General features: G+C 32.2%; 3 protein-coding genes and 1 long non-coding RNA gene across 4 annotated transcripts; 3 read left to right on the forward strand and 1 right to left on the reverse strand.

Annotated features, from left to right (window-relative positions):
* The first annotated feature begins 4,846 nt into the window (after window positions 1–4,846).
* Window positions 4,847–6,522, forward strand: LOC146943847 (uncharacterized). Its single transcript, XR_015028117.1, has 2 exons — window positions 4,847–4,932; window positions 6,333–6,522. It is a non-coding gene; the product is annotated as an uncharacterized LOC146943847 (long non-coding RNA).
* Window positions 6,523–9,056: 2,534 nt separating this feature from the next.
* LOC146943848 (uncharacterized) lies at window positions 9,057–9,878 on the reverse strand. The gene has a single exon (XM_085747740.1). The coding sequence runs from the start codon at window positions 9,876–9,878 to the stop codon at window positions 9,057–9,059; it is 822 nt and encodes a 273-aa protein (XP_085603866.1).
* A 9,504-nt stretch (window positions 9,879–19,382) lies between these two features.
* Window positions 19,383–23,042, forward strand: LOC146943849 (uncharacterized). Its single transcript, XM_085747741.1, has one exon. The coding sequence runs from the start codon at window positions 19,383–19,385 to the stop codon at window positions 23,040–23,042; it is 3,660 nt and encodes a 1,219-aa protein (XP_085603867.1).
* A 2,167-nt stretch (window positions 23,043–25,209) lies between these two features.
* LOC146943850 (uncharacterized) lies at window positions 25,210–26,724 on the forward strand. The gene has a single exon (XM_085742146.1). The coding sequence runs from the start codon at window positions 25,368–25,370 to the stop codon at window positions 26,190–26,192; it is 825 nt and encodes a 274-aa protein (XP_085598272.1). The 5' UTR covers window positions 25,210–25,367; the 3' UTR covers window positions 26,193–26,724.

Raw genomic sequence — 26,724 nt, forward strand, 5'->3', positions numbered from 1 at the left:
GAGATCACTCATTATAACTCCATTTAATCGAGATCACTCATTATAACTTAGGTGATTGAAATTCACTCAATTTTCTTCAAAGACGATGTCCTAATATAGTAAGCTTGAATATAAACCATTATCTCTACCACATCTCCTGTGAAAGAAAGAAATAATTAAAATACACTTTTGAAAGGGTTGTAACAGGCCACGGGTAAAGATTGCAAGGTGGAAAAAAACAAACAAAGTAGTAATTTTTCCAAAGGGTTGAAATATAAAAAAATTCTTTTGTTTCTTTTTCAACCAATTTAGACAACCTTCTAAAATATGAACCAAGTTACTTCAAAAAAAAAAAAATGAACCAAGCATCTTTCACATTTGACTTGTGATATACAAGCTACTTTGAGCATGATCTCTATTTTATTATTTTTTATTCTTTTTTCATCATACATTTATTTTCTTCTTTTTCCATCCCCTTTCTTTTCCTTTTTTATTGTTTCATTTTTTACTTGAAACATCAAGGGAAAATTTCAAATGAAGCTTAAGAGACTTTTATATATCACGAGGCAAACAAAGAAAGAATCCTATAGTGCTCATTTTTCATCACAACATGCTTCAAGAGTAAAAATTAGCTTCAAAATGGTTAAGGCAAGTTCTTGAGAGTCAAAGTCAATGATGATTTATCACTCAAATGGCACAATCCTTTTTGTTTATCAAGAAGGAAAAAATTTGCAAAAATATTAACAAAAATACCAATTACAACCAAAAAGAAATAAGATAGAACAAAAACAAGATAATGTTAGATAGTACTTCCCTTCATTGGGGTCATCGCCATAGCTTGAAGGACAAAGGCCAAGTGACACTTGCTTCACGAAATTCCTCTTGAAAGTTGGTAATGGCGGAAATAGTGTGAACCCATCATCAATTCCTCTTGGATCAAATGTAATTTTCATAAAATAAGGTATGAGAAAATATGTAAAAGGAAAATTTGTAGCATCCACTCATGCATTTGAACCAATAAACTTAGATTATATGTTTTCACAATTTTTAACATTTATGGTGAGAAAAAAAAATTCAAATGAATTTCCGCTTCACTTGTTCATTTCAAAAGATCAATGGAAGACAGAACTTTCATGATATACATTTCTTTTTCTTCTTCATGTGACTCATCCTCCACCATCTTTTTACAATATTTTTTTTGTCCATTTCCTATCGATGAGGTGTGCACGGTTTGTTGTAAGGCATGCCATGATGCTTTTGGGGAGCATGCAATTCATTGTAAGAAGTTTTCTGGCTTTAAGTACAAACATGACTTTGTTAGGGATGTCCTTTTAGATATATTCAGGCGGGCAGGAGTATCAGTGAAGAAGGAGACCCATTTAAACTTCTCGACTAACCCACTAGATAGAAAATCAACACTTAGACCTGTAGATATTATGGTGTACGGATGGATAGGAGGAAAACATGCATGTGTGGACTTGACCGAGGTTTCACCACTCGTGGAAATAGGGGTCAGGGCTTTTGCGGTAGGACATGCAACCCTAAAAGTTGCGTCAAACAAAATGACCAAACATGAGAAAACGTGTTCTGACAACCAACATGCTTTTATACCATTTGCTTTTGACATTTTTGGCTTCCTAGCACCATAGGTAATTGAATTTTTACATAGAGTTCAAAGGGTCATGCACATCAGTGTCATGACTCATAGGTCCATAAATATTATGTTTACGAGAATTGATTTTGCTATCAAAAAAGAGCTAGCCGAAGAGCTTGTTGACTGTTTGCCTTCTATTCATGTATAATTAATCATTGAATAAATATAATGGCTGAAACCAAAAAAATTATTAAATTGTCAATTTACTTTTATGTTAGTTCAAAAATTTCCGCTCATCAAGTTCAAAAATTTCCGCTCATCATGTCCGATTCTACACCAAGGTGGTAAATATCTTGTGAAATTTTTTCTAGAGCTATTTGCAAAGATTTGGGCTCTTCAAGTTCTATTTTCAAAGGTTTTGATTCTTGTAACCGTGGTGGTAAAATTGAGCCAAGGAATTGCCATTTATTTTGGGTGACTAACTATGATTCCATGCTTCCTCATTTTCGAATAAAAAATAACGAAAAAATAATTAAAGTAAGGATTAAATGCATTTTTTACTCTTATCATATGAGCGAATTATGATTTACCTTCGGTATTTTTTTGTTGTTGAGAATTAACCTTGTAATTTAAAAACTCTTGGCTTTTAGATCTTCATGGTATTTGACTGTATAAAGTAGATGATGTGGCATGAGCTAAATCAAAATTATTTCAAATAACATGTGGTGTAAGTACCTTTAAAGCAAGAATTTGATATCATGAAAGTCTAAAAAAAGAATCTTCAAATTAAAAGGTTGGAATATTTACGCACACCATAGAAAACTCGTTTAAAGGTTTTTCTGTTTTAATAAAGTTTCTTTGTTTTTATCTTTTTATTTTATTTTGTTAAGAAGCTCATCACTATGATGAGTGAGTAGTCTCTCTTTGTCTTGAGATCATGGAAAGTCTTAGGACAAACTTCCCATAACAGTTCTCTTTTATTGTGTGAATTCAAATTCCTAATCTAGCCTTGGTACTTCTCAAAACGGATTATGGTATGATTGTTAGAACTTAGATGATCAAGAGACTAATATAAGCACAACAATGTCAAAATAATAATCAGTCATAATCATTAAAAAGAAATGTTATCGGCAATGTAACGGAAGTTTGAAGTTGATAACAAAGGGATTGAATGTGACACCATAATTCACTAAAATCATAGACATCGACTGAGGTACCGAAAGGTTAAGGTAATTGCTGGAATTATAAGGCCATACAAAGGTCTTGAAACAAGAGAATAGTCTAATGACATTTTGGGATGCAACGAGTAATAGGGCTTAATGGGACTCACCAACTTAGAAACCATGAGAATATGGAGCTACAAAGGTAAGACATTTTTTTTGTTACTTGTAAGAGTATAATGAATATTTTAGAGGTACATCATCCTTAAGGAATGTTTTAGCGTGACACTAGAAATGAATAGGATTTGGAGTGGTTCATTATTGTGATGAACTCCAATGATTTTAAGGCGTTTTAAATTAACTGTATATTTTCAAAACCAAAACAATCATCAACTTTGAACACCCAAAAACAATTTTACTTAGGATAAGAAATCACCTTGAGATTTATGAATCCTTGTGGATACGATAATTTTTTATCACAATGATATACCCATACATTTTTGTGTGGATACAATGCTCTTTTTATTACGAATATACTTGCAGTTAGTACAATGACTAAAACTATGGTTTAGAACCGTTTAGGTCATGCCTTGAGAATGCTCTCAAGGGGGCTATTTATAGCCTTTCTTGGGTTTGGTTTTCCGGGCCCCAAGTAACTTGGGTCGTAAGTCACGTTTAAAGTATTTTAGTCGCTTCTAGAAGTTTTCTGAGGCCGCGCCCTCAGAAGGACGCGCCTGAGGTTGCTTTGGCCCTTCTGGAGGGCGTTGTGCCCTTAATTATATGTTGACGATCCACAACCCCCTAAGTACGAGTCTTGACACAAGGTGAAGTGATTAATTATGAATTTGATAGTCCACAACCCCTCAAGCACGAGTCTTGGGTCAAGGCAGAGTGATTAATTATGAAGTTGATAGTCAACAACTTCCCAAACACGAGTCTTGGGTCAAGGCGAAGTGATTAATTAGAAGTTGATAGTCCACATCCCCCACACACGAGTCTTGGGTCAAGGCGAAGTGGTTAATTATACAGTTGTTTTTGGATATTGGAGTATGGGAGACATATGCATTTTACATGTCCTTTGGCGAGTTCATTGTTGTATGACATATGTGAGGTCTACATTTTGCATGATAAGATCTAACAGTTGAAATTCAGCAACTTTTCATTTCTAGTGACGTGTTCAAATCGTGGTGTTTTTTGCCATGTGTCGCCACTCAGCGACGAGGTTGTCAGGATTCCCTAGGCAACATTTATGACCGGTCTTTCAAAAGGTCACGTCTTTTTCATTTCTTCTTCATTTGGTCAAGGTTGAAGCGGCGGAGAGTTTTGATAGAGGTTTCAATCGCGCCAAATCACAAGTCGTCTTTCTATTTCCCGAGCTTGATTATTGTTCTACTCCTATTTTATTTTATTTTTTTATTTTATTAATCCACCGATCATATTAAGTGAAGAATATTGTTGCTAAAATTAAGCTTCATAATACTATTGATTTTCAAAACCCAATTCAAGGTTGTTCGTCACACCAAGGCTATTAGTGTTTAGGGTTAGCTAGCTTTTCCTTCCTAATTAACTTTTCTTGCTATGCGTGTTTAATTTTCTACCTATAAGAATTAATTGGTGCATATTTTACAACCGTTTGCGGTGGAATTTGAACTCTTAACCTTGAAGTTAAAAAGTTAAGCTCTTACCACTAAGATAACATCTCAAGTGTGAAACATGTAAGAATTATTGGTATTTACGAATTACATTTTTTTTTTATTTTATATATGTACTAATTCATTGAATTTCTCTGTTTGACAAAAAATAAATTCATTGAATTTCTCTTTTAAAGTTGATAAGTAATTATTGTACCTTATTGGAAGAATTCAGTCAAAAAAAAAAATGAATTAAAATAATAAAAAAATTAATGTAATAACTTATTTGGTAAGATATTTTATTTTGACTAGACTGTTAGATATGGAGTAAATAATCCTTTTTAAAAAAACATTAAATACAGTCAACACCATTTATGATTAAAAATCTAAAAAATGTTACAATAAATTAGTAGCTAACCGTCAATGATTATATATTGAACACTAACATATAGATCCCAAGTCAATTTCATATTTCAATATGCTTTTCAACGTCGGTTCTAATTCAAGAGATATTCAAAAGGCCCGTTAACAAGACAGAAGTATGAAAATTTTCTCTTCTAAAGTTTATGTAAGTTTCATGCCTCATTACTTAGTACTTATCTTATAGTTTTATTTTATTTTTCTTATTGTTAATTGAGTTTGATTTTAATTTATGTTTAAAATTAGTATAAAAAGCTTAACATCATCAACAAATTACAATCAATTATATGCATAACTTTAAAAATACTTTTTTTTACTCACAAACAAGTAGCTTCAAAGAGGATGGGTCACCCCATACTTAAGAAATAGTTAGAATTAATGTCAGTCTTTTTTTATGATCAAACAGTAATGATTGATGCAGTAATGATTGATTGCAACAAAAAAAATGGTAATGATTGATTGACGGTTTAAAAATATTTTCAATTATGTATATATGAATTAAATCCTCATTAAATTAGAGAGTAGAAATGTTTCTTTAATTTAAATCTTACAAAAAAAAACTTGTAAAGCAGTGATAAGAAATTCAATCTTTCATTTCTCCAATTTAATATTTTTGTCGTCATTACTGAATTTTAGTCTATAAAACCAATGACCCTACTTTGTTCACTCATCACATAGATCTTTTTGTTTTCTTTTGGCCACTGGTTTAGGGACAAAAGAAAACACTGAAGAAAGTTTGATTGTATAGACTGAATTGAAAGTGTGATGAATGAACAACGTCAGATCAATGAATTTTATAGACTGAAATTTAGTAATGACGACAAAAATATTAAATTGGAGAAATGCATGATTGTGTTTCTTATCATTAATTTGCAAGTTTTATGTAAGATTGGAATTAAAGAAATATTTTTTACTCACTACATTAATAAGGATTTAATTCATATATACATAATTGAAAATATTTTTTATATTATCAATTTATTTTTACTGTTTGATCATAAAAAATATGTTTGAATTCAAATCTATCTATTTATAAAGTATGGGATGAATGGTCCTCTACGAGGGTACTTGTTTTTGTATAAAAAAAAATATTTTTAAAGTAACGCATATAATTGTTTATAGTTTGTTGACGATATAAACCTTTTTAGTATATTAATGGTATATATAAATTATATTAAAATAACAATAAAAAAATATAAATAAATAAAACAATGAAATAAGCACCCGGTGTCGAGGCATGAAAATAGATGTACTTTAAAATAGAAGGATTTTATAATTTTGTTTTGTTCCTAAAAAAAAATTTGTTTTGTTAACACACCATAAAAGGATTTTATAATTTTGTTTTGTTCCTCAAAAAAAAAAATTGTTTTGTTAACACACTGTATAATTTTGTTGACATTTTTCTAGTATCTCTAGAACTAGAATTAATGTTGGAAAATATGTCGGAATTTGAAACTGACTTGGGTTATGTCTGCGAGTCTTCAATGTATATTCATCCATTGTTAGCTACATACTCATTTAGTATACTCCTTTTTAACATTGATGTAGCATCCTTATTTACAGGGAAATGTTAACTAGTGCTCCCGGGGCACTAGTTAACAAAATTTACAGCTTTCCCTTATCAGTTTCATGATTGGTGCCAAAACCCTATGTTATGCTTGGGTGGTGCTTAATCTCTGTTATTTTTTTGTTTAAACTCTCAGTGTAACTTGTGTTCTATCTACTCTGGTACACCTTATGCTGGAAGGATAGTTTGTAGTTAATATAATTCATTTTGATTTCTTCAAAAAAAAACTAGTTAACAAAAACTTCGTTAACATTTTCCTTAAATCATATATGCAGCTAAATGATTATCAATTTTATCTTGGAATGTATTGAGAAATGCACCAGAAACATCTGCTTGACAATTGCAATCACAAATTTACACAACTCAAAGTTGAAGTGCTGAGAAGTTTAAAGTTTCTACCTTCTTAGCTTGAATTAGTAAAAATCATTTTGCAAAGAGCAACAAATTTGAAGACGTTGATTTTCGTTCCACCAAAGATTAAGGGTCTGTTTGGATGATCAAAGAAAGTAAAATGAAAGAAAATAATAGGAAAGATTGTTTAAGGAATGAAAGTGAATAGAAAGAAGGTAGAATGTGAGATGATTGTTTGGTTGTTTGGTACAAGTGAAAGTGAGAAGAAAGTGAAAGGAAAGAATGACACATATTTTAGTAAATGACACAAGTACCCCTCATTTAAAATATAACATTTTATTACAACTATATAAATATATAATATAAATGGAAAAAAAAATATGTCCTTGTAAATAAAGAAAATAGTGGTATAAACATTACAAGAAAAATGGAAAGGTAATCAAGCAATTTCATGAAGAACGGTTGAGTACGTAATAGTGATGCAATGCTCTAAAATAAGGGCTATTTGGTCTTTTTGCTAAATTCATTGTTCTCTCCCAACTTTCTTCTCAATCTGGTGCGGAAAGCTTTCAAGGGATGGGGTCCACAAAAAGTGCACTTTCTTTCCTCTCTCACATTCAAACCAAACCATGGAATGAAAGTTTTCCATAAACTTTCTATCCTCTCTACTAGGGATGGGAATAGGCCAGACCGGCCTAGCCTATGACAGACCAGACTTTTTTCTTAAATAGAGAATGCCTAGATTTTTTTAAAAGCCTATTTAGATTAAAAGACCAAGCCGGAGGCCATTCAAAAAGCCTCTTAGGCCTATTAGGTCGGCCTATTTAAGTAAATATGGATAATTTTATTTATTATTATATTATATTTTGTACTTTGAAATAAAATAAAAATATGTTAATTGTTTCAGTAATTTAAGCTTATTAATCTACATTATTTTTTTGCATATTTATATGTATTATTATAAACTAGAATTGAAATATGATACAATATATAGTCAAATTCCCTAAAAATTCATGTTGATTATCAAAAGAGAGTTTAATCTAATTGATATATTAATTCTCTAGTCTATTTAAACTTAGATCACATTGCTTATTTAAAGATGTTCATATGAAACAGGCTATTAAACAGGCTAGCAAGCCGTATCAGGCTTTCAGAAGGCCAGACTCAGGCCTAAAAAGTAAGTCTATGACAGACCGCAGACCAGGCTTAGGCTTTCAAAAAAATTGGCAGGCCAGGCTCAGGCCTTACAAAGCCTAACTCGGCCTAGCCTATTCTCATCCCTACTCTACTATCAATCCTCTCACAATCAGTTGAAACAAACAGCCCCTAAAGGCCGTTGCAAGTTCAAAATAGAAGATGCACTAAAATATGACAAGGGCCATAATAAAGTTATATGAAAATTATGTTGAGAAGATGCACTAAAATTTTTGCATATTTATATGAATATTGGATCTAGATGCAAATTGAGTTTGGAATTGGATGGTGATTTTAAGGATGTAGTTGTCTATTAGTAGTATGTGTTCCTTCCTTAGTTTTGTGATGTTAAAACGAAAATGTACCAATTTTTAATTATTTGTACTTGTTTCTTTCGTGGTGTCTTTTGTGTTTCCAACAATTCTATATTACAATTTTAATCTTGATCGTGTGTTCTCCTTAACTATACTTTGATGTATAAGACATGCTAAATTTGTGGACATTTTCATAAAAAAAAATAAGACATGCGAGAAATCAATAAGGTAGAAAAATTGTAGCCAATTTTTTTTTAAGAACCTAAAATAAAATATATTACCACATCAAAACGTTCTCTCTAACACAAGGTATGTCAAATAGATAGCCAAATTATTATTGTTTAGGACGAAGAGGACGAATATTTTTCCCCCCCAGGAGGCCCCTCTCGTGTTAATTTGAATGCCCATAAATTTGAATAGATTATATATTAAGTCAACAAATAATGGTGGGTCCTGTCAATCTTCTTCATAGATCCCACATGATTCAAGTGCAGGTCGCCATTCTCATTGGTTCATACCTCATATTTCCGACCAATAAGTAAATAAATATCTGGTAGATTTTTCTTTATAAATAATTTATTGATGAAACACACAGAATAAAAAATTATGAGATGGAACTCACATCTCATCATATAAAATGTGTATAATTGTTATATGAATTGTACTTAAGACAACAACTTCTCATAACTTTTTTTTTTTTAACAAATCAAAATGGAATTTCAATAAAACCTCAATGATTCATCCTGCACAAGGTGTGCAAAAAGAGAACCATTGGAAAGTAATTACAGAGTCAAAGTGCCAAAAATAAACAGCGGCACCCAAAGTACAAAAAACAGAAAATTACACCTAAACACCCATACAAAGCGTTGGATATTTCCACCAATCCGTAAAGCTATAACAAAAGGAAGCTTCCTTAGATTTCAGCCATAAGAATGTATACAGCTTAACCTTTTCAATAAGATCAGCAGAAGTAGAGAACGTATTTTGGAAAATACGGTAATTTCGTTCCTTCCATAAAACCCAGACTGTTGCAAACCAAATTGTCGTGAAAAATAAATGGGAAGATCTGTACCAACCTGCCATCTTAGTGAATTGCATGAAGTGATGTCGCAACAATGATGGCATTACCAAAGAGATACCTAGCCAATGAAAAACATTATTCCAAAGCTCTTTAGATATGTCACATTGCAAAAATATATGTTCAGCATTTTCTGTATTATCACAACCAGCCGCCGCACACAATATATCATTGGAATTAAGAATACCCCTTCTCAACAAATTGTCTTTTGTTGGAAGTCTGTTACGTAAAAGACGCCAAACCAACAGAGACACTTTTGAAGGAATCTGCCGATGCCAGACATCATCCACGAGAGACCTATCAACAATGTCGCCTGTGTGAGTAATGAATTTATAAGATTCCCGCACTGTATAGCCATTAGTAGGGTCCAACAACCATCTCCAAGAATCAGTAACATTTTCCTGCAAAACAATGTTATGTAATAAAGAAATACATTCCCTAACACTATCCTCCTCCCAAGCTAACAAGCGGCGTCGCCACACCCACGCCCGACCACCTTCCATCCAACCCAACCTCCACATCTCCTCCACCGAGCACTCCTTACTAACAGCCAAATCAAAAAGGCGAGGAAATTTCAATTTCAAAGGCATTTCTCCCACCCAACAGTCAAACCAAAACAACGTATTACGACCATTACCCACCACCCTATGAAGATTCTCCTCAAACCAACTCCCTACACCCTCCCCCACCCCATCACGGACTCGACAAACCGTTAGAAAATGCTAACACATACCCAAAACATTTGTTAAGCAACCAAATACAGTAAAACTATATTGAAATTTGTTTCATTAACATCTTAAAAGTATAAAAAAAAATATTATTTTTAATACAAATATTTGTTTTGTTTTTTTCACAAATGCCTTAGAGACATATTAGTTAATAGAGCTAAAAATTAATATTATTTGATTTGATATGACAATGAGAATATACTAAAGAGAAAACAAAACAATTAAGGGTCATACTAACAGGTAAGGACACTTGTTAAGAAGAAAAAAAGAATCATAATATTTTTGTACAATAAATTAATTTTTAAAACTTTGAAGTGTTAAATACAACATTCTCAATATGTAAGATTCTTTTTAGAATTTTGAACATCGACATTTCCCTAAGTTTAATAATACATACATCACTTGATATCAAAACCCTCTAGCTCTCCTCTCTCTAGCTCTCCTCTCTTTCTAGTTAGTGAGATAAATGAAAATTCGAATGAGGGTTTGTTGTTGCGTATGTCTGGAGTGTGTAAAGGGGAAATGAGTTGTTTCACTTAATTTCGAAAACAAGCTGTGTGGGTACTTCATGGGTCTAAATATGGTAATTTCCCATAACTATTTCTTCGTCTCCTTATATGACAACTAAAATACTTCAATAGTTAAAAATGTAATCAATGAATTGATAAATATACATTCAGCATATAAATTATTTAGCACAATTTAAACAACTATTAAGGGGTATAGTGAGAGATGTTACAAATTCTATGGAAAAAAAAAAATCGGTTTATACCCATAGAGAACGATTTTAGTTGATTGAAGAATGATAAATGTGTATTCTCAGTTTACTAAGGTCACACAACAACATATGGAATTCAAAACGACGAAGAGATGAAGATTTTGAAGCTGTTTTAAATGTTTTTAAAGAAAATTTGCTCACAAATTCAAAGTACCAAAATAAGATTAGTGGAGTAAAGTAAAATTGCTTGGTAACAAACTCACGTATTAGCTAATGACCTTAACAAACTAATCGATTAGTTCATTCCTAATTGATTACAATAATAATTCTAACCAATTAGTTATCGTAAAAAACTACTAAAATATCTCTACCTATCCTATATTAATGTCTAAGATCTAAATATCTACCAAACTAGTTTGAGACCCGTGCCCTGCACGGGAAATGTTTTTCCAAAAATTATTTTGTATATATTGAAAAACATATTTTTTTTAGGCTTAAATATGTCTTTAGTCCCTGCACTTTCATCAGATTTTGAAATTGATCCTTGCACTTTTTTTTGTTTGGAATTGACCGCTGCACTTTGTAAAAATATTGGTATTGGTCCCTCTGTTAATTTTCTGTTAAAAAAACACAAAACTATTGGTATTGGTCCCTGCACTTTGTAAAAATATTGGTATTGGTCTCTGCACTTTGTAAAAATATTGGTATTGGTGCCACATGGCGTGAAATGATTGGGCCACGTGGCACTCTGTTAGTTTTGTGTTTTTTTTAACAGAAAGTTAACAGAGGGACCAATACCAATATTTTTACAAAGTGCAGGGACTAATGTCAAACAAAAAAAAAGTGCAGGGACCAATACCAAAATCTGATGAAAGTGCAGGGACCAATGACATATTTAAACCTTTTTTTTTTAAATATTTCCTGTGGGCCATTATTATAAGAAAATCTTTAAAAAAAATTGTGGCCTATTTATAAGAAAATGTCACATCTTTTAAGGTATAGTTATTGCTTAAAAAACATTTTTATCATTCATTTAATGATTCTCTTTTCAATCTTAGTGGGTGTATTTTTTTGAGGGTATATTAGTAAAAATATCTAAAAAGTTACATTAATTAATGATTATATTGGTGTTGGCCTAGTGGTATTGGCTTGGAATCTGAGAGTGTGCTCCTCCTCAAGGTCTCAGGTTCGATTCTCTCTGGTGTCAATTTCGATGGTCTAATTTAGTTTCTTCAAAAAAAAAATTAATGATTATATTGGTTTTGATGATTTTTGGTTTTGTTTCTTATGTTAAGGACTGGAATGGGTACATAAATAATACCTTAAAATTCTAGGGAAACCAATATAATCATTAATTTTTTTTTGAAGAAACTAAATTAGACCATCGAAATTGACACCAGAGAGAATCGAACCTGAGAAAAATTAATGATTATATTGGTTTTGATGATTTTTGGTTTTGTTTCTTATATTAAGGACTGGAATGGGTACATAAATAATACCTTAAAATTCTAGGGAAAAAAAAAAGAGAACATTACAATTAAAGAAGTCTTATTTTTATTTTGTCATTTTGTGTTCACCTAGAAGGTTTAGACTTTTTGTCCCCTTCTTCTTTGTGTTACTATAAAAATAGATCAAACACTCTATTTATTTTTTCACCCAAAAACTCAACCCTCTGATATGTGCATATGAAAGGGAAAATTAAAGCTAACCGAAAATACGATTTTTTTTTAAATATTTTGGAAATAGAATCAAATTTTAAATAATTGTAACGGTAACTCATGTGAATTGATAAAAAGGAGGATTATGATTGAAGTCTAGCGAACCCGCGTACATTAATCGCGGGCACAAACCAGAAAACCCATGTACGAAAATGAAACCATACAACAAGAAAGGTTACGTGTGCATGATTGATTAAAGTACCAACACGGGTCTAAAAATGGAAAATGATAAACCATGAATTTTGTTGTATAGAAAAAACATGAATTATCTCAAATAGTAAGAAATCATTGTTAGTAGAAAAAATACAAACAATCAATTATCCCAATAATAAATTGGTTCAATGGTAAGTTTGATTCATGTCTCTTATTGAAAATATTTTGTTTTGGAGAGGAGAATCTACACCATTAAATTCAAACAATGTAGATCAACTCTACATAATACATACATGCATAATATAACAACCTAGTTAATTTAACCCTAATAAGTCCTAACAAATAAATGAAAAATCATTAATCACGGGCACAATCAAATGAACCCGTCTACGAATATTAAACCATATAGCAGAAAAGTTTATGTATGGCCCATTAAAGCACCAAATCGGGTCTAAAACTGAAAAATGAACTGATCAATTCATCAACATAAAAACGGTCCATATACTATCAACTACTTGAAGCAGGTTGAAAATTAAATGTAGAATGAATTTGCTAATTTATATTTTTATTAAGCGATAAATAAGTAATAACTCTTCCAAAAAAAAAGATGCTCCATATAGTGCAATATTGAAGAAACACAATTGCATAGGTTGCAAATGAACAGTTTTTACTCCAGTCATATATTATAAATAATAAAAAGCGATGTTTCATCCCTTTGCAGAAAAAATGCATAACTGATCCTAGTACAACAAAAAAGTTAAGAAATCGTGAAAATAGTGTTTTGACATGAAAAGTGAAAATTTGAGATTATGGAGATTGTTTTGAGAGTCTAAAGAATTATCTCTCTCTTTTTTTTCTTTTTTTTTTTCATTTTCAAACTTCAATTTTAAAGTAGAAAAGGTAAATTTTCTCCTACCACAAACTTATTAGTTTTAGTTGGTTATTTATATAGTTTATTTTAATAATGCAAGCATATCATGTCTTTTATTTTTAAAAACATGTATTATCATTTTTTTTCCCAATCAAAATAGAAACTGTTATTGTTAGAGAATGTCTTGGGGATTTCAGTGTAAAAAAAATTCTTTGATCTTGGAGCCCTATTTTTTCCAGAAAAAAATAGGAAAGAATGAAAACTATTTTGTATAAAAATTTACAAATAAGATTTAGTATGATCTACCAATGTATGATGAGATATTAGAAAAATGAATAAAATAAATAAGCTCCATAAGTTTTTTTGTTAATAAAGTGAAATATAATAGCTTATGAGTGATATACATCGTATTAATTTTTTTGTTGAAGATACAAATATTGTTATTGATTTTTTTTATTCATATACAAATGTATTCATGTTTATACATCGTATTAATTTTTTTTTGTTGAAGATGCATATATTGTTATAGATTTTTTTATTCATATACAAATTTATTCATGTTAGAAGTTCAAAATCATAAGTTTTTATTTAAACTTATACATTTTATATTAAATATATAATTATTTAGTAAATAATTCCTCTTTTTCAAAAAAAAAAAATTGTTACTTTCAATTGCTTTAACATATGAAATATTGCAAATATTAAACTAACCATTATTAATTAAAGAAAAAAATTAGAAAAACAATAATTAACTTTTTATGATTTGTTTTTAATAAATAAATAAGTTTTTTCTGATAAAAATAATAATATAACAATTATTGCAGAATAAAAAGAGAATATAAAAACATTTTGAAGAAAAAGTGATCAACCAAGTTTTATCACCATTTAAAAAAGATCGAGACCGAGTAACCTGTGGTTAGAAAAGCAAGAAACAATTCTTTTTTCTTGTTAAAAACAAAGAAAATGTTGTTCTTGCATTTTGTTATCATACTGATTTGTAAGAATTATCATTTCCCTAAACGAAATACCGAATAAATAATTAAATGTACTTTTGAAAACAAAAACACTAAATTTTAAAAAGAGACAAATTGATAAATAAAGGAGAAAAAAAAAGAAGCAAAAAACACAACTTGATAGCAAACAAAGGATAAAAAATAGGCAAAAGTGTGTATTTTTTCACATTAGAGTTTTACATATTTATAGGAAAAATAGACCACTCTCATCAGTGCTCCCATTTGATTTTTCAAAAGAGCATCAATTTCGGAAATAAAAAGAATTTATTTTTTTTGGTGTTAAATAAAAAGCATTTAATTTACCAATAAATGACGATCATCGGTCAATCCTTGTATTAATACATCTTTTAAATTGCATTAACATATGATTATTTTTTTGAAGTAACATATGAAATTATTCATGTTGTATATTATTATGTCTATATACACCATATATCTTTTTTTTGTTGCTTTCGCACTGGTTTCTGATCATATATTATTCGGCTCATGCGTAGCACTGGCCAAGCGTTGTTCCTCCTGGGAATCGAACTCAGTATTCCCCGAGTATGTCCTTGGAAGGAGCTCATTGCCATTGGAACCCAAGCAACTTGGCTTATATACACCATATTTAAAAGTTTTTAAATTGCTAATATTAGTTGGTGATATATGATCCTTTTTATTAGTGAATGTCTCCATATTTTTTTTTATATAAAATATTAATTTTGAAAAAACCACCGATGAATTGATCCGAATGCTGAGAGATATTTGTAAGAAAAAATATCGTCTCAGAGAGAACCTATCATGTGTAATTTATAGATTCTTCGATGAAGATTAGTCTCTGTTAAATGACAGTAGAAACTTCTTACCGATAACATGGAAACCAAAGGAAAAATGGTAATTTAAAATCATTAAAAACTTTTTTTGTTGACTGCATGTGCTATTGATATATTTCAAGCTCAAATAACATTTTATTTGTTTGTTGGTTTGCACATTATATTTCAAAGGATATCTCATACATAAACTTATAATGAGGACAATGTGATATGTAATGACATTATAATTCAAACGACTGCAACCAAAGTTCCTATATATGTAACAATGCGAAATAGAATATGAAGAAAAATATCAATACATGTCGCAAACCCTATGGAAACACACAATAGCTTTTAAATGAATCGGTAAGTAATTCTCATATCAATTAACTTTTCTTTGATTATATACATATAAGGATAATTCATACAAAATTAAGCTCTTGATACATCAATGAATAGTAACGTATCCACAAATATATAATGGTATACCCATGCACATGAGGTTAGGAAAAAACCAATACATCTAATATTTAGTTTCAAAACAAATCAAAAGATTATGACATATCAAAGTATAAGAATATGATAGCTAGTTTCACCCCTATGCTTAGTAAAAGGAGAGAAACCCTTTGCTTCAAAATCCCATAAAAAAAAAAAAAAAAACTTCTCCATACATTGTTGAGTATATTTTGATACTTTTAAAAGCTTGCATCAAATCAATGATATTAGCATACTTCTGAAAAAGAGAAGGAAGAAACGATGTGGCGGAAAGTGGCTGCAAATTTAGCCTATTTATAGGACAATCATAGAGGTAGTTTTGTTAAGTCAATTTTTTGTAGTAATTAGATTTTAATGAAAATGAATATGCATTAAAATCACATCATGTGACAATTTCAAGTCAACACAATTCTCTCTCAAAAATATTATGCTACATAGTTTTATAATAATTTTTACTAAAATTTTGCTGCACTTTTTTTCTTTAGAGTCATTTTCACCAAATATTTCACTACACGTTTTTCTAATAATTTTTTCTAATATTCTTCTACATGTTTTTTGTTAGTCATTTTCACTAATAATTGGATTCATTCTAATTAATATTTCACTAATATTCTCTCCTTAATTTTTTTGCTGTACACTATTCTTCTACACGTTTATTTGTAGGGTAATTTTTTTTGTTCAAGTGACCCTCATGGATTGTTAACTTTTATCCACCTTAAGAGTTATTTAATTTTTATTTTGAAATAAAGAACCAATTGCGAAATAATTTTCACAACCATTAAACTCTCTTTTTTTTGCGACAAATCATATTTATTATTTTTTCGTTTAGAATGATTGAATGTGACTTTTTTGTTGTTGTTGTGTGTGCATGTCACATATATCAAATTTTCCAATCGGAGAGGATCACGCCATTTAAAATTTGATAAACAAATGTAAAACAACATTAATGGTAGAATCAACTTATTGAAATTGAGAATAAAAAAAAAATTAATGTTAAAATTGGAGAATCATAAATTATTTATGTAGAAATTTGTGTACCTTACAATAGTTTTTTTTAAGGCCTTACATTAGAGTTAATGTAAAAATTAAAAATCCGTGTAGGCTAGTGATATAAAAAAATCCGTGCAAATTTTTAAAAGAAGTGTTTAGTTTGAATTTCTTAATACTAATTTTTCAAATTGAAATTTTTTTTTACATAAATTCAAATTGAAAAACAATCATGTTAGTAATTTTTACCTTAATCCGTGACAATCATATGACCAAAATGAATGTCATTTATCATTAGTTTTGTCAAAAATAGAATGAGACAATGATGTCAAAGTATAAGAAAAATGTGTGATGCAATGTTTAATTGAAAGAAGTTGTGTGAATTATTTTTTGTTTGATCAAATAAAAAAAAAATTACAAATTTAATCTTGCCAATTAACATTGCCTTATATAGTTTTATGAAAATTGGGAAATTTAATCATCATTTGCCAAGTGGCACAATGCATATGTGGAGAGCCTAATAGATTTTAGCTTTTTAAATTGGTCGAAAAATTATAATGTGCTCAGGCGATTTTTGGGCGATTCTTAGTACGATCTACTACTGTTCATACTTTACCTTTCCCTCCCACTTCTAAAATCTGTTTTCGTTACCTTCAACCATGACCACCGTTAACTCCACCGCCAAACCCTTTATTCTTTCTTGGCCTTGCCTTCAAGATGATTCACCTCTTCCACCACCGCAAGCTCCTTTACCCAACCTGAAACCTTTACCTCACACAAAAACTTTTGCTCAAGCTGTAAACAACATCTGTGACATTCCGGTGAGCCAACTACCCAAACCTTGCCTAAAAGGTGATTACTTTGCTATAGATATCCCAGATGAAGAATACGAGGCTGGATTGGCTGATTGCAAGCATAACCTACATGGCAGAATCATTCTCCCAAAGGGCTCTTCACCAATCAATGTTGACGAATTGAGAGCTAAGCTAGCAGGAATCTGGAAATCAATAGGAAGATGGGGGATAACATCTATTGGTAAGGGTTTCTTTGAACTTTCTTTTTCTTCCTTAGAAGACTTAAGAAGGGTTAGGTCTGTTGGTACTTGGAATGTCAAACCTGGTATTTTGAAGCTTTTCACCTGGACCAAAGATTTTAGCACTAAGAACCAACACCAAACTTCTGTGCAAGTTTGGATGCGTATCTATGGCTTATCTCAGGAATACTGGAGGAAAAACATATTGTTTGCTATTGCAAGCAGCGTGGGAACCCCTATTTGTACTGATAACATTTCTTGCAAACCTTTGATGGAAAGATCATTTGGTCACTTTGCTAGGGTTTTAGTTGATTTGGATTTGTCTGACCAGTTGAGAGATGGAGTGATGGTACAAAGGAAGGGTTACGCCTTCTATGTTGACTTTGAGTATGAAAATCTCCCTGACTTTTGTACCTATTGCAAGAGTGTTGGCCACTATGTGGATATTTGCAGAAGAAGGAAAACGAATGAGTCAGAAAAAGTGGTGCAACCTAAAGCAAATGTTGATAGAAGGGTTGCGCAAAACAAGGTGTATGTTGAAAAACCCAAGGAGACAGCAGTAAGGCAACTTGAACCATCCCCCAAACCTGTAAATTCAGGCAGAAATCAGGAAGATGTAAACTTGGAAAATGAAATCAATGATGAGCTGCAAGCTACACAAAATGTTGAGAAAAACAGGGTGCATAATGAAAATGTGGAAGTTGAAGATGCCTCTAGCTCAGATGAATCAGAGTTTGTGGATGCTACACAAAGGCAGGATGAAGATATTGGTTCAGATTTGCCTGAGTCAGTTAATACCACCCCTGAAGTGGTTTTGAAAGATGTCCACCTTCTTAAAGAAGCATGGGCAGACCTAGCACATCTAGATGAGAATGAAGTAAACAAGAATCCAACATCAGAACATGAAGGAATTGATGATGCATCCTCAGGTACTTCTACTAGTTTGACTAAAGTTCAGCAGGTGAACCAAGATGCAGATGCAGCAAATCCTAGTTCAGCTGACCAAGGTTTCCAAACTGTGACATCAAAAACAAAGAAGAAGGCTGAGAAGGCAAGGATGGTAAAACAAGGAATCTATACTACCAGATCAAAGGTTGGTAACCCCAAGCCTTTTAAATGAAGTGCTTTTATTGGAACTTGAGAGGTTTGGCCAATAAACCTACAAAATTGGCTCTGAAAAAATTAATTTTTAAGCACAATCCAGACATATGTTTTTTGGCTGAACCATGGATACATGTTTCTAATCTTTCTCAAAGATGGCTCAACAATCTAGGGCTTAAGATTTTTGCAGTTAATGATAGAAATAACCTTATACCTAATCTCTGGTGTCTCTGTAAACTCTCTTTAAGCCCCACCCTGCTTGATACTTCTGACCAATCCATTTCCATAAAAATTGATGTTGCTGGCAAGGATTTTGGTTTAACTGCTGTATATGCAGCTACCTGTTATATTAGAAGAAGAAGACTTTGGGCAACCATAACTCACCTACACTCTCAACATGTTTTACCCTGGAGCTGCATAGGAGATTTTAACTCTATTTTAGGCTCTCATGAGCAAAGAAGCCATTATTCTCCTTCAAGGTCAGCTATGGAAGAATTTCAACAATGGTCTGACACCAACAATTTCATCCATCTCCACACTAGAGGAGCTTCATACACATGGTCCAATGGCAGGAAAGGAAGATTCAATATTCAAAGAAGGCTTGACAGAGTGATAGTCAACCAGAACTGGATCAATGCAGCTTCATCTTCAAATGTGACCACCCTCACCAAACTCAGGTCTGATCATTATCCACTTCTCTTTCAATTCAATAACCAAAACATCCAACACAACTCAACTTTCAAATTCTTAAAAGTTTGGACTGAACACCCTGAATGCATTAACATCATTCGTCAAACCTGGAACACTCAAATCATTGGCTGCCCCATGTTTGTTCTCTCTCAGAAACTGAAAATCCTCAAAGAGAATCTCAAAACCTGGAACCATAACACCTTTGGAAATATTCATTCTCATGTCAACAATGCTAACCTGTTGGTGGATGAAATTCAAGATCAAATTGATAGAACAGGTTACACTGATGATTTGTTGGAACAAGAAAAGAATGCTCAATTAAATCTTGAAAATGCTCTCAATCTTGAAGAATTATTCTGGCAAGAGAAATCTAAGGTCAAATGGCATTCTGAGGGAGATAGGAACACAGCATACTTTCATAGAGTTGCCAAAATCAAACAAGCCTCCAGCCTCATCACAACCCTGAGGAGTGGTGATGTCTTACTGGATGACCCTGAAGATGTTTCTGAGCACATTGTTTCTCACTTTACAAATATTTTCACTCAAAACTCAAACACTGTCAATGATGGTATAGTAGAGGAAGTTATTCCAAACTTGATCACAGATAGGATAAATAGCATGCTCACTTCTTTACCTAATCCTGATGAAATTAAATCTGCAGTTTTTTCTCTAAATCATGATAGTGCGCCTGGACCTGATGGTTTTGGTGCATTGTTTTTTCAAAGATATTGGGAAATAATCAACCATGATGTCATAAAAGCTGTTCTTCAGTTTTTTAATTCTGGTTGGTTATTGCCAAACTTTAATTCTAATACTCTTGTGCTTATTCCTAAGACTAATAATGCAGATTCAGTAGATCAATACAGGCCTATAGCAGTTGCAAATTTCAAATTCAAAGTGATTTCAAAGATTTTAGCAGATAGGTTAGCATCAATCATGCCAGCTATTACATCAGTGCAGCAAAGAGGGTTCATCAGAGGTAGGAGTATCAAGGACTGCATTTGTCTTGCTTCTGAAGCAGTCAATGTTCTTCACAAGAAGTCATTTGGTGGGAATCTTGCAATTAAAGTGGATATTGCAAAAGCTTTTGACACCCTTGATTGGAGTTTCCTCATCAGAGTTCTCAAAGCCTATGGTTTTAATGATATGTTCTGCAAATGGATCCATTCAATTCTAGCTTCTGCAAAAATTTCTATCTCAATTAATGGTAAGTTGCATGGCTTCTTTTCTTGTTCTAGGGGTGTGAGACAGGGAGATCCACTATCTCCTTTATTATTCTGCCTTGCTGAAGAAGTTATTAGTAGAAGCATCTCTAAGCTTGTTAGAGAAGGTAAGCTGAGTCTTTTCTTTGGTTCCAGAAACAACCCTGTTCCATCCCACATTCTTTATGCTGATGATATTTTGTTGTTCTGTAAAGCCACAAATCCTAATATCCAAAATCTAACTGAGCTCTTTAAAAGATATGCTCATAATTCTGGCCAGTTTGTCAACCCAAGCAAATCTTTCATTTATGCTGGATCAATTAATCATCATAGAATTCTCAATATTGCTGCATCAACTGGTTTCAATATTGGGTCTCTTCCTTTTACATATTTAGGGGTGCCTATCTTCAAAGGAAAACCCAAAACTATTCATCTTCAACCTTTTGCAGACAAGGTAAAAATGAAGCTTTCATCTTGGAAAGCATCTTTACTTTCTATTGCTGGTAGAGTCCAGCTGGTTAAGAGTGTAGCTCAATCAATGCTCCTTCATTGCATCTCTATTTATGCTTGGCCTGTCAAATTAATAAAGGATGTGGAGAGATGGATGAGGAATTTCATCTGGAGTGGAGATGTGAACCAAAGGAAACTGGTTACTGTTCCTTGGAAAAAAATGTGTATGCCTTTGAAGGAAGGAGGTCTTGGTATAAGATCCCTAGCTAGTATCAATGAAGGTGCAAACTTAAAACTGTGTTGGGAGCTGCTCAATTCCAATCATCATTGGGCAATCTTTCTGAAGAGTAGAGTTATCAAAAAAAGGAAACCAATAGCTTATCATGTTTTTTCCTCTATCTGGAGCAGTATCAAACACAAATTCCCTGACATCCAAAGTAACTGCTTTTGGAATCTTGGAAATGGGCAAGACATCAACTTTTGGATTGACAAGTGGTGTGGTGAACCTTTGGTGGAAGCCTTGCAGATTCCTGAAATTCTTCATAACTCTTTAACATCAACAGTGGACAAATTCATTGTTAATAATGAATGGTATATCCCTGATTGTGTACTTCAAATTTTTCCAAATCTTCATACAATCCTAAACAAAGTCACTATTCCTCTTTGTGAAAAGGAAGACAGTCTTGTCTGGAAACTTACCCAAAATGGGGAGCTTGCTTTTAAGGATGCTTATCTCTATCACTCTCCGTTAACCAACAACTTATCTTGGACCAAGCTTATCTGGAGCCAGAGTATTCCTCCCTCAAAAACTTTGTTACTTTGGAGGTGCTTGCTGAACAAGCTTCCAACAGATGACAATCTTGCAGCTAGAGGATGTCATTTTCCATCTATGTGTAGCCTCTGCAACAAATCTGAGGAAACTCTTTATCATCTTTTCATAGATTGCACTTTTGCCAGAAATATTTGGAACTGGTTGAGTTCAATTACAAAAATTCACTGCAACTTTTCCTCAATTTTGGATGTTTTGGACCTTTGTAATAGAGGCTGGTCACCCCTCTGCAAACTGATTGTTCTTGCAGCCATAACATACTGTTTGAATATTATCTGGTATTGCAGGAACCAAAGAAGATTTTCTGATAAAACTGTGCAAAACAGGTCAGCTATCAACCTCATTATTGCTGGTACTTCTCTATCAGGCAACTGTTCCACTCTCAAAGCAAATTCAACCATGACAGATTTTGTGATGCTAAAAGCCTTCTCAGTCAAAATGAACTTTGGGAATGCCCCAAACATCAAAGAAGTTCTGTGGCAGCCTCCCATTATGCATTGGCTTAAATGTAATATTGATGGAGCATCTAATGGCAATCCTGGTCCTTCAGCTTGTGGGGGAATTTTCAGGGATTCTAATGCGGATTTCATTGGTGCTTTTGCTTTCAACTTGGGCACTACAAACTCTCTATCTGCTGAGCTTCATGGAGCTATGTTTGCAATTGAAATAGCAGCTCAAAAGGGATGGAACAACCTCTGGTTAGAAACAGATTCTTTGTTAGTTACTTTAGCTTTCAAATCTTCTAAAGTAGTTCCTTGGTCTCTAAGAAACCGTTGGGCAAATTGCATGACCAAGGCTGCTACAATGAATTTTTTTGTCACTCATGTATATAGGGAGGGAAATTGTTGTGCTGACATTTTGGCAAACATAGGTTTATCTTTACAATCTCATGCCTGGTGGGATCATGTTCCTAGCCAAGTTGGTTCTGAATTCAATAGAAATAGACTAGGTATGACTAACTATAGATTTTCTTGATGTTTTGAGGGTTTTGGTTTGGTCCCCCCTCTCTTTTTGGTATATATATACATCTTTTGTGGGGCTTGCTTTTCTGGCAAGTTTCCTTTTCCTTTAAAAAAAAAAATGTGGAGAGCCTAATAGAAAAGCAACATTTAATAAAGGTCAATGTAAAACATTTGCAATTGTATATAATATATATATATATATATATATATATATATATATATATATATATATATATATATATATATATATATATATATATATATATATAGATAACTCGTAAGACTCACAAATGACTAAAAAATAAATAACAAAACTTAGTGTGTTAAAAGACAAATACACATTAATCCTATTTCAAGGCCAAGAAGGAGGAGTCCAAGTAGAAGGAGAAATGGGAGTTTGAGAAAGAGCTAACAATTCTTGAGATTTCAACTCCTTCAGGAAAAAAAACACTTAGATTTCAACATTAAATCATGCTTACCAATAATACTCAAAGCTTTGCAGACTATCTCATCAATAGTCTCTTATAATGAAGAGTGAATAACAAAATGTGAAAACCAAGTAATGAAAGCAATAGATTAATCCTTAAATCATTACTGAAAGGAAAATGAAACCAACCATATTTCTCCAAAGTGTAATCTTAAAAAATATGATCAACACCCTCTCCTTCCATCCTACACCAAGCACAAAAAGGATCCACTATTGTACCTTTGTGGATAAGCTTCTATTAGGTTGGAATACTATCTTGCAAAATCCTCCAAGTCAAATATACATGTTTTGACGGTAACACAGATTCATCATTCCGAAGATAAATATGAGGTAGCTATGATCGTTCCATTTTCTAATGCATTGGTAAACACATTATACAAAGAAAAAACATTTCTTGTTAGGCCCCCGAATCCAATTATCTGAGCGATGATTTTTGAACATTGTTCAAAAATCTACACCCATTTTACAACTTTTATTTCCCTATCTCCCTCGATCTTCTACGAAGAATAATATTTGTATAATTATTTTTAGACAATTTTTGTGACAATTTTTGTTCTCTCTTCTTATTAAAAATACCAATAGAGAGAGCGATAAAGAATGAAAGAGAGTAAAAACACAATAAAAGTATAAAAGAGAAAGATATTACAAAAGTTGTTCAAAAATAATTGTATAAATATCATTTATCATAATCTTTGAATCATCACTTATCTCTTTATCCCCCGCTCTCTATCTCTCTTAAGTTTAGAATAATATTGAGTGTAAAAAAATTTCCAAAAATTTAAAAGAAATATTTGTAAAATCTGATTGACTTCAAAAGACATAAAACTGTCATTAACTAAGTGGAGTATTTTGTATCCTAAAATTTAAAAGTGTGTTTGGATGAAGGATTTAGGAGGGGAAGAGATGAGAGGGTTTACTTTTCATTTTTAAATTATGGACACTATGAAATCTTTTTAAAAAAGTTAACATATTAACATGATAAACAATTATATAATACTTCAATCACACTTAATTTATTTTAGAAAAACATGTTATATAATCCATAATTTTAAAAAGAAAAGTAAACTCTCTACTCCCTTCCCCTCCTAAACCCTCAATTCAAACACACCCTAAAAGGATGAGAAGCGACACTTGAGAAAACTTAGTTTAGGAATACTTTGAAGACCAAACCTATATCCATTTTACAGTAGAAGCTAGTTATCCTCTCAAATGTTAAGGAAGTGAACAATCCTCACTCTCCAAATGCAACCATGATTAAAAACTCATAAAACTTAAATACTTCTCCATGTGTAACTAGAAAGGTAACCTTACCGAGACTTAAAGTATACTCCAAAATTAAATTTAGTTATAATATCTAATTTTATTTTTAGCATATTTTTCATTTCAATTTTGAAGGATCAAAAATGATTCTAAATATCTAATTTTGTTATTTAGTTATAATATCTAATTTAAGTATATTTAAATCACTTTTGTCAAAAATCAGTTCATTCAAAATCATTTTTTGTCAACGTAGAACCAAACATAAAGTTAACCAATTTAATGTTTACTACTTGTCAATGTATGAAGTAGTACTTGTGTGAATGTAGTAATAGAGATCTTACAAATTACAATAAATGCCTTCCATCCATTGACCTGTCCAATTTTTAACTACCATTTGTTGCTTTTTATATCTCATCTCTCATTTCCTCTTCTTGTTCAACTAGTCACAACTTCGAGACTCTATAGTGTAAACTTCCTTAGTAGAAAAAACTACCTTTTCCCATGACACACCAACCAAATTTTCACAACCTATGATAATATCTATGTTTTCAATGAAAACAATAACATAGGATATAGTTTTACCAACACAAAATGGGTTGTTGTGCTAGTAGTAACAGATCTTCATCAACAACAACAAAACACAATGATTTTCAACCATCAAGATCTAGCATTTCACAAGTGAAAGGTTCTGAAAACAGAGCACCACCTTGTGTTCCTGTTGAAGAAGAAACAGTGAAGGAAGTGTTGTCGGAAACACCCAAATGGAAGAAACCAAATGAAAGGTTTAGATATGAAGTTGAAAAACCAAAGTGTTTTGAGAAATTTGATAGAGAGAATAAGGTTGAAAAACAGTTCTATAAAGCTGATGAGATCTCTGAAGTTTCTGAGGTTTGTAGCTTGAGTGAAAGTGTTTCTACAATCACTTTCACTGATAAGAGAGAAGAGGAAGAAGAATCTTGCAAAAGGGTCAACGGATCTCCCGCGAAAATGCGCAAAAATGGTTCCTTTTCCGGTGAGAGAAGAGAGTCTCCGGCGAGAAAGTCGCCGGCAAGAAGGTCGGAGCAGTCTCCGGCGAAAAGGAATGTTGGGTCGGCGAGGATTGTTCAGAGGAGAGATCAAATGGGAAATGGAGGAATGAAGAATCAGCCTCACCGGAGAGACGCCGGCGAAGTTTCCGGCCGACGATCTAGGTCGCCGGCTACTCGTACTGACAATGGTTCAACGAGATCTGTCGTGGGTCGGAGCTTATCTGCAAGGAAAACAAACCAATCGCCGGGAAAGGGAAGAACAGCCTTGCCGGAGAACGGTGGCCGGAAAATGGAAAATTCAACAGTGGAGAGTAAATGGCCATCTACAGCTAATGATGAGTCACTGGAAAATCCACTTGTGTCATTGGAATGCTTCATCTTTCTCTAGTTGGTTAATTTGCTACTAAACATCACTGAAACACACACACACGATTACGAGGTTTCTGATTCGAATCGAATCAAATCATCAAGGTGTACAACTTAACAATTTCGACATTTCCACTTGAGTTAGACATTACATAATGATAGTAGCTGGTTATTACTAGTATGAATTAGTAACAATTCATAAATTATTATGTACTTTGTTTAGTTAATTAATAGTGAGTGATATATGAAGTTAATTATAGTTGAAGTCAAAGGTCAATATTTGTGACAAAGTTATAGGAGGGTAGAGAGAGAGTGGCTGGTTTGTTCCAATTTCTAAACATAACCATTTGGATAGTAGAAAACGTAAATGCAAAGTGGTGAAAATTGATGTTTGCAGTGCAGATATCTTTTTCTTCTGTGCCAGTGGATTTCTTCCACTGCACTGATTTGGCTTGCACCAAATTATTTACATAAGGTACTGTGACAGTGAAAGATTCAATTCAACTGATATGAGAATATGAGATGATGAGAATAAAGACAAATTGTATGATAAA

The sequence above is a fragment of the Medicago sativa genome, chromosome 2 (assembly GCF_051527215.1).
Source record: "Medicago sativa cultivar Bolivia chromosome 2, Bolivia_mono, whole genome shotgun sequence".
NCBI classification, from domain to species: Eukaryota; Viridiplantae; Streptophyta; class Magnoliopsida; order Fabales; family Fabaceae; genus Medicago; species Medicago sativa.

Excerpts from the sequence above, each read along its gene's own strand:
- LOC146943848 (XM_085747740.1), bottom strand. The coding sequence starts at position 9,878 with ATGCCTTTGAAATTGAAATTTCCTCGCCTTTTTGATTTGGCTGTTAGT.
- LOC146943849 (XM_085747741.1), top strand. The coding sequence starts at position 19,383 with ATGGAAGAATTTCAACAATGGTCTGACACCAACAATTTCATCCATCTC.
- LOC146943850 (XM_085742146.1), top strand. The coding sequence starts at position 25,368 with ATGGGTTGTTGTGCTAGTAGTAACAGATCTTCATCAACAACAACAAAA.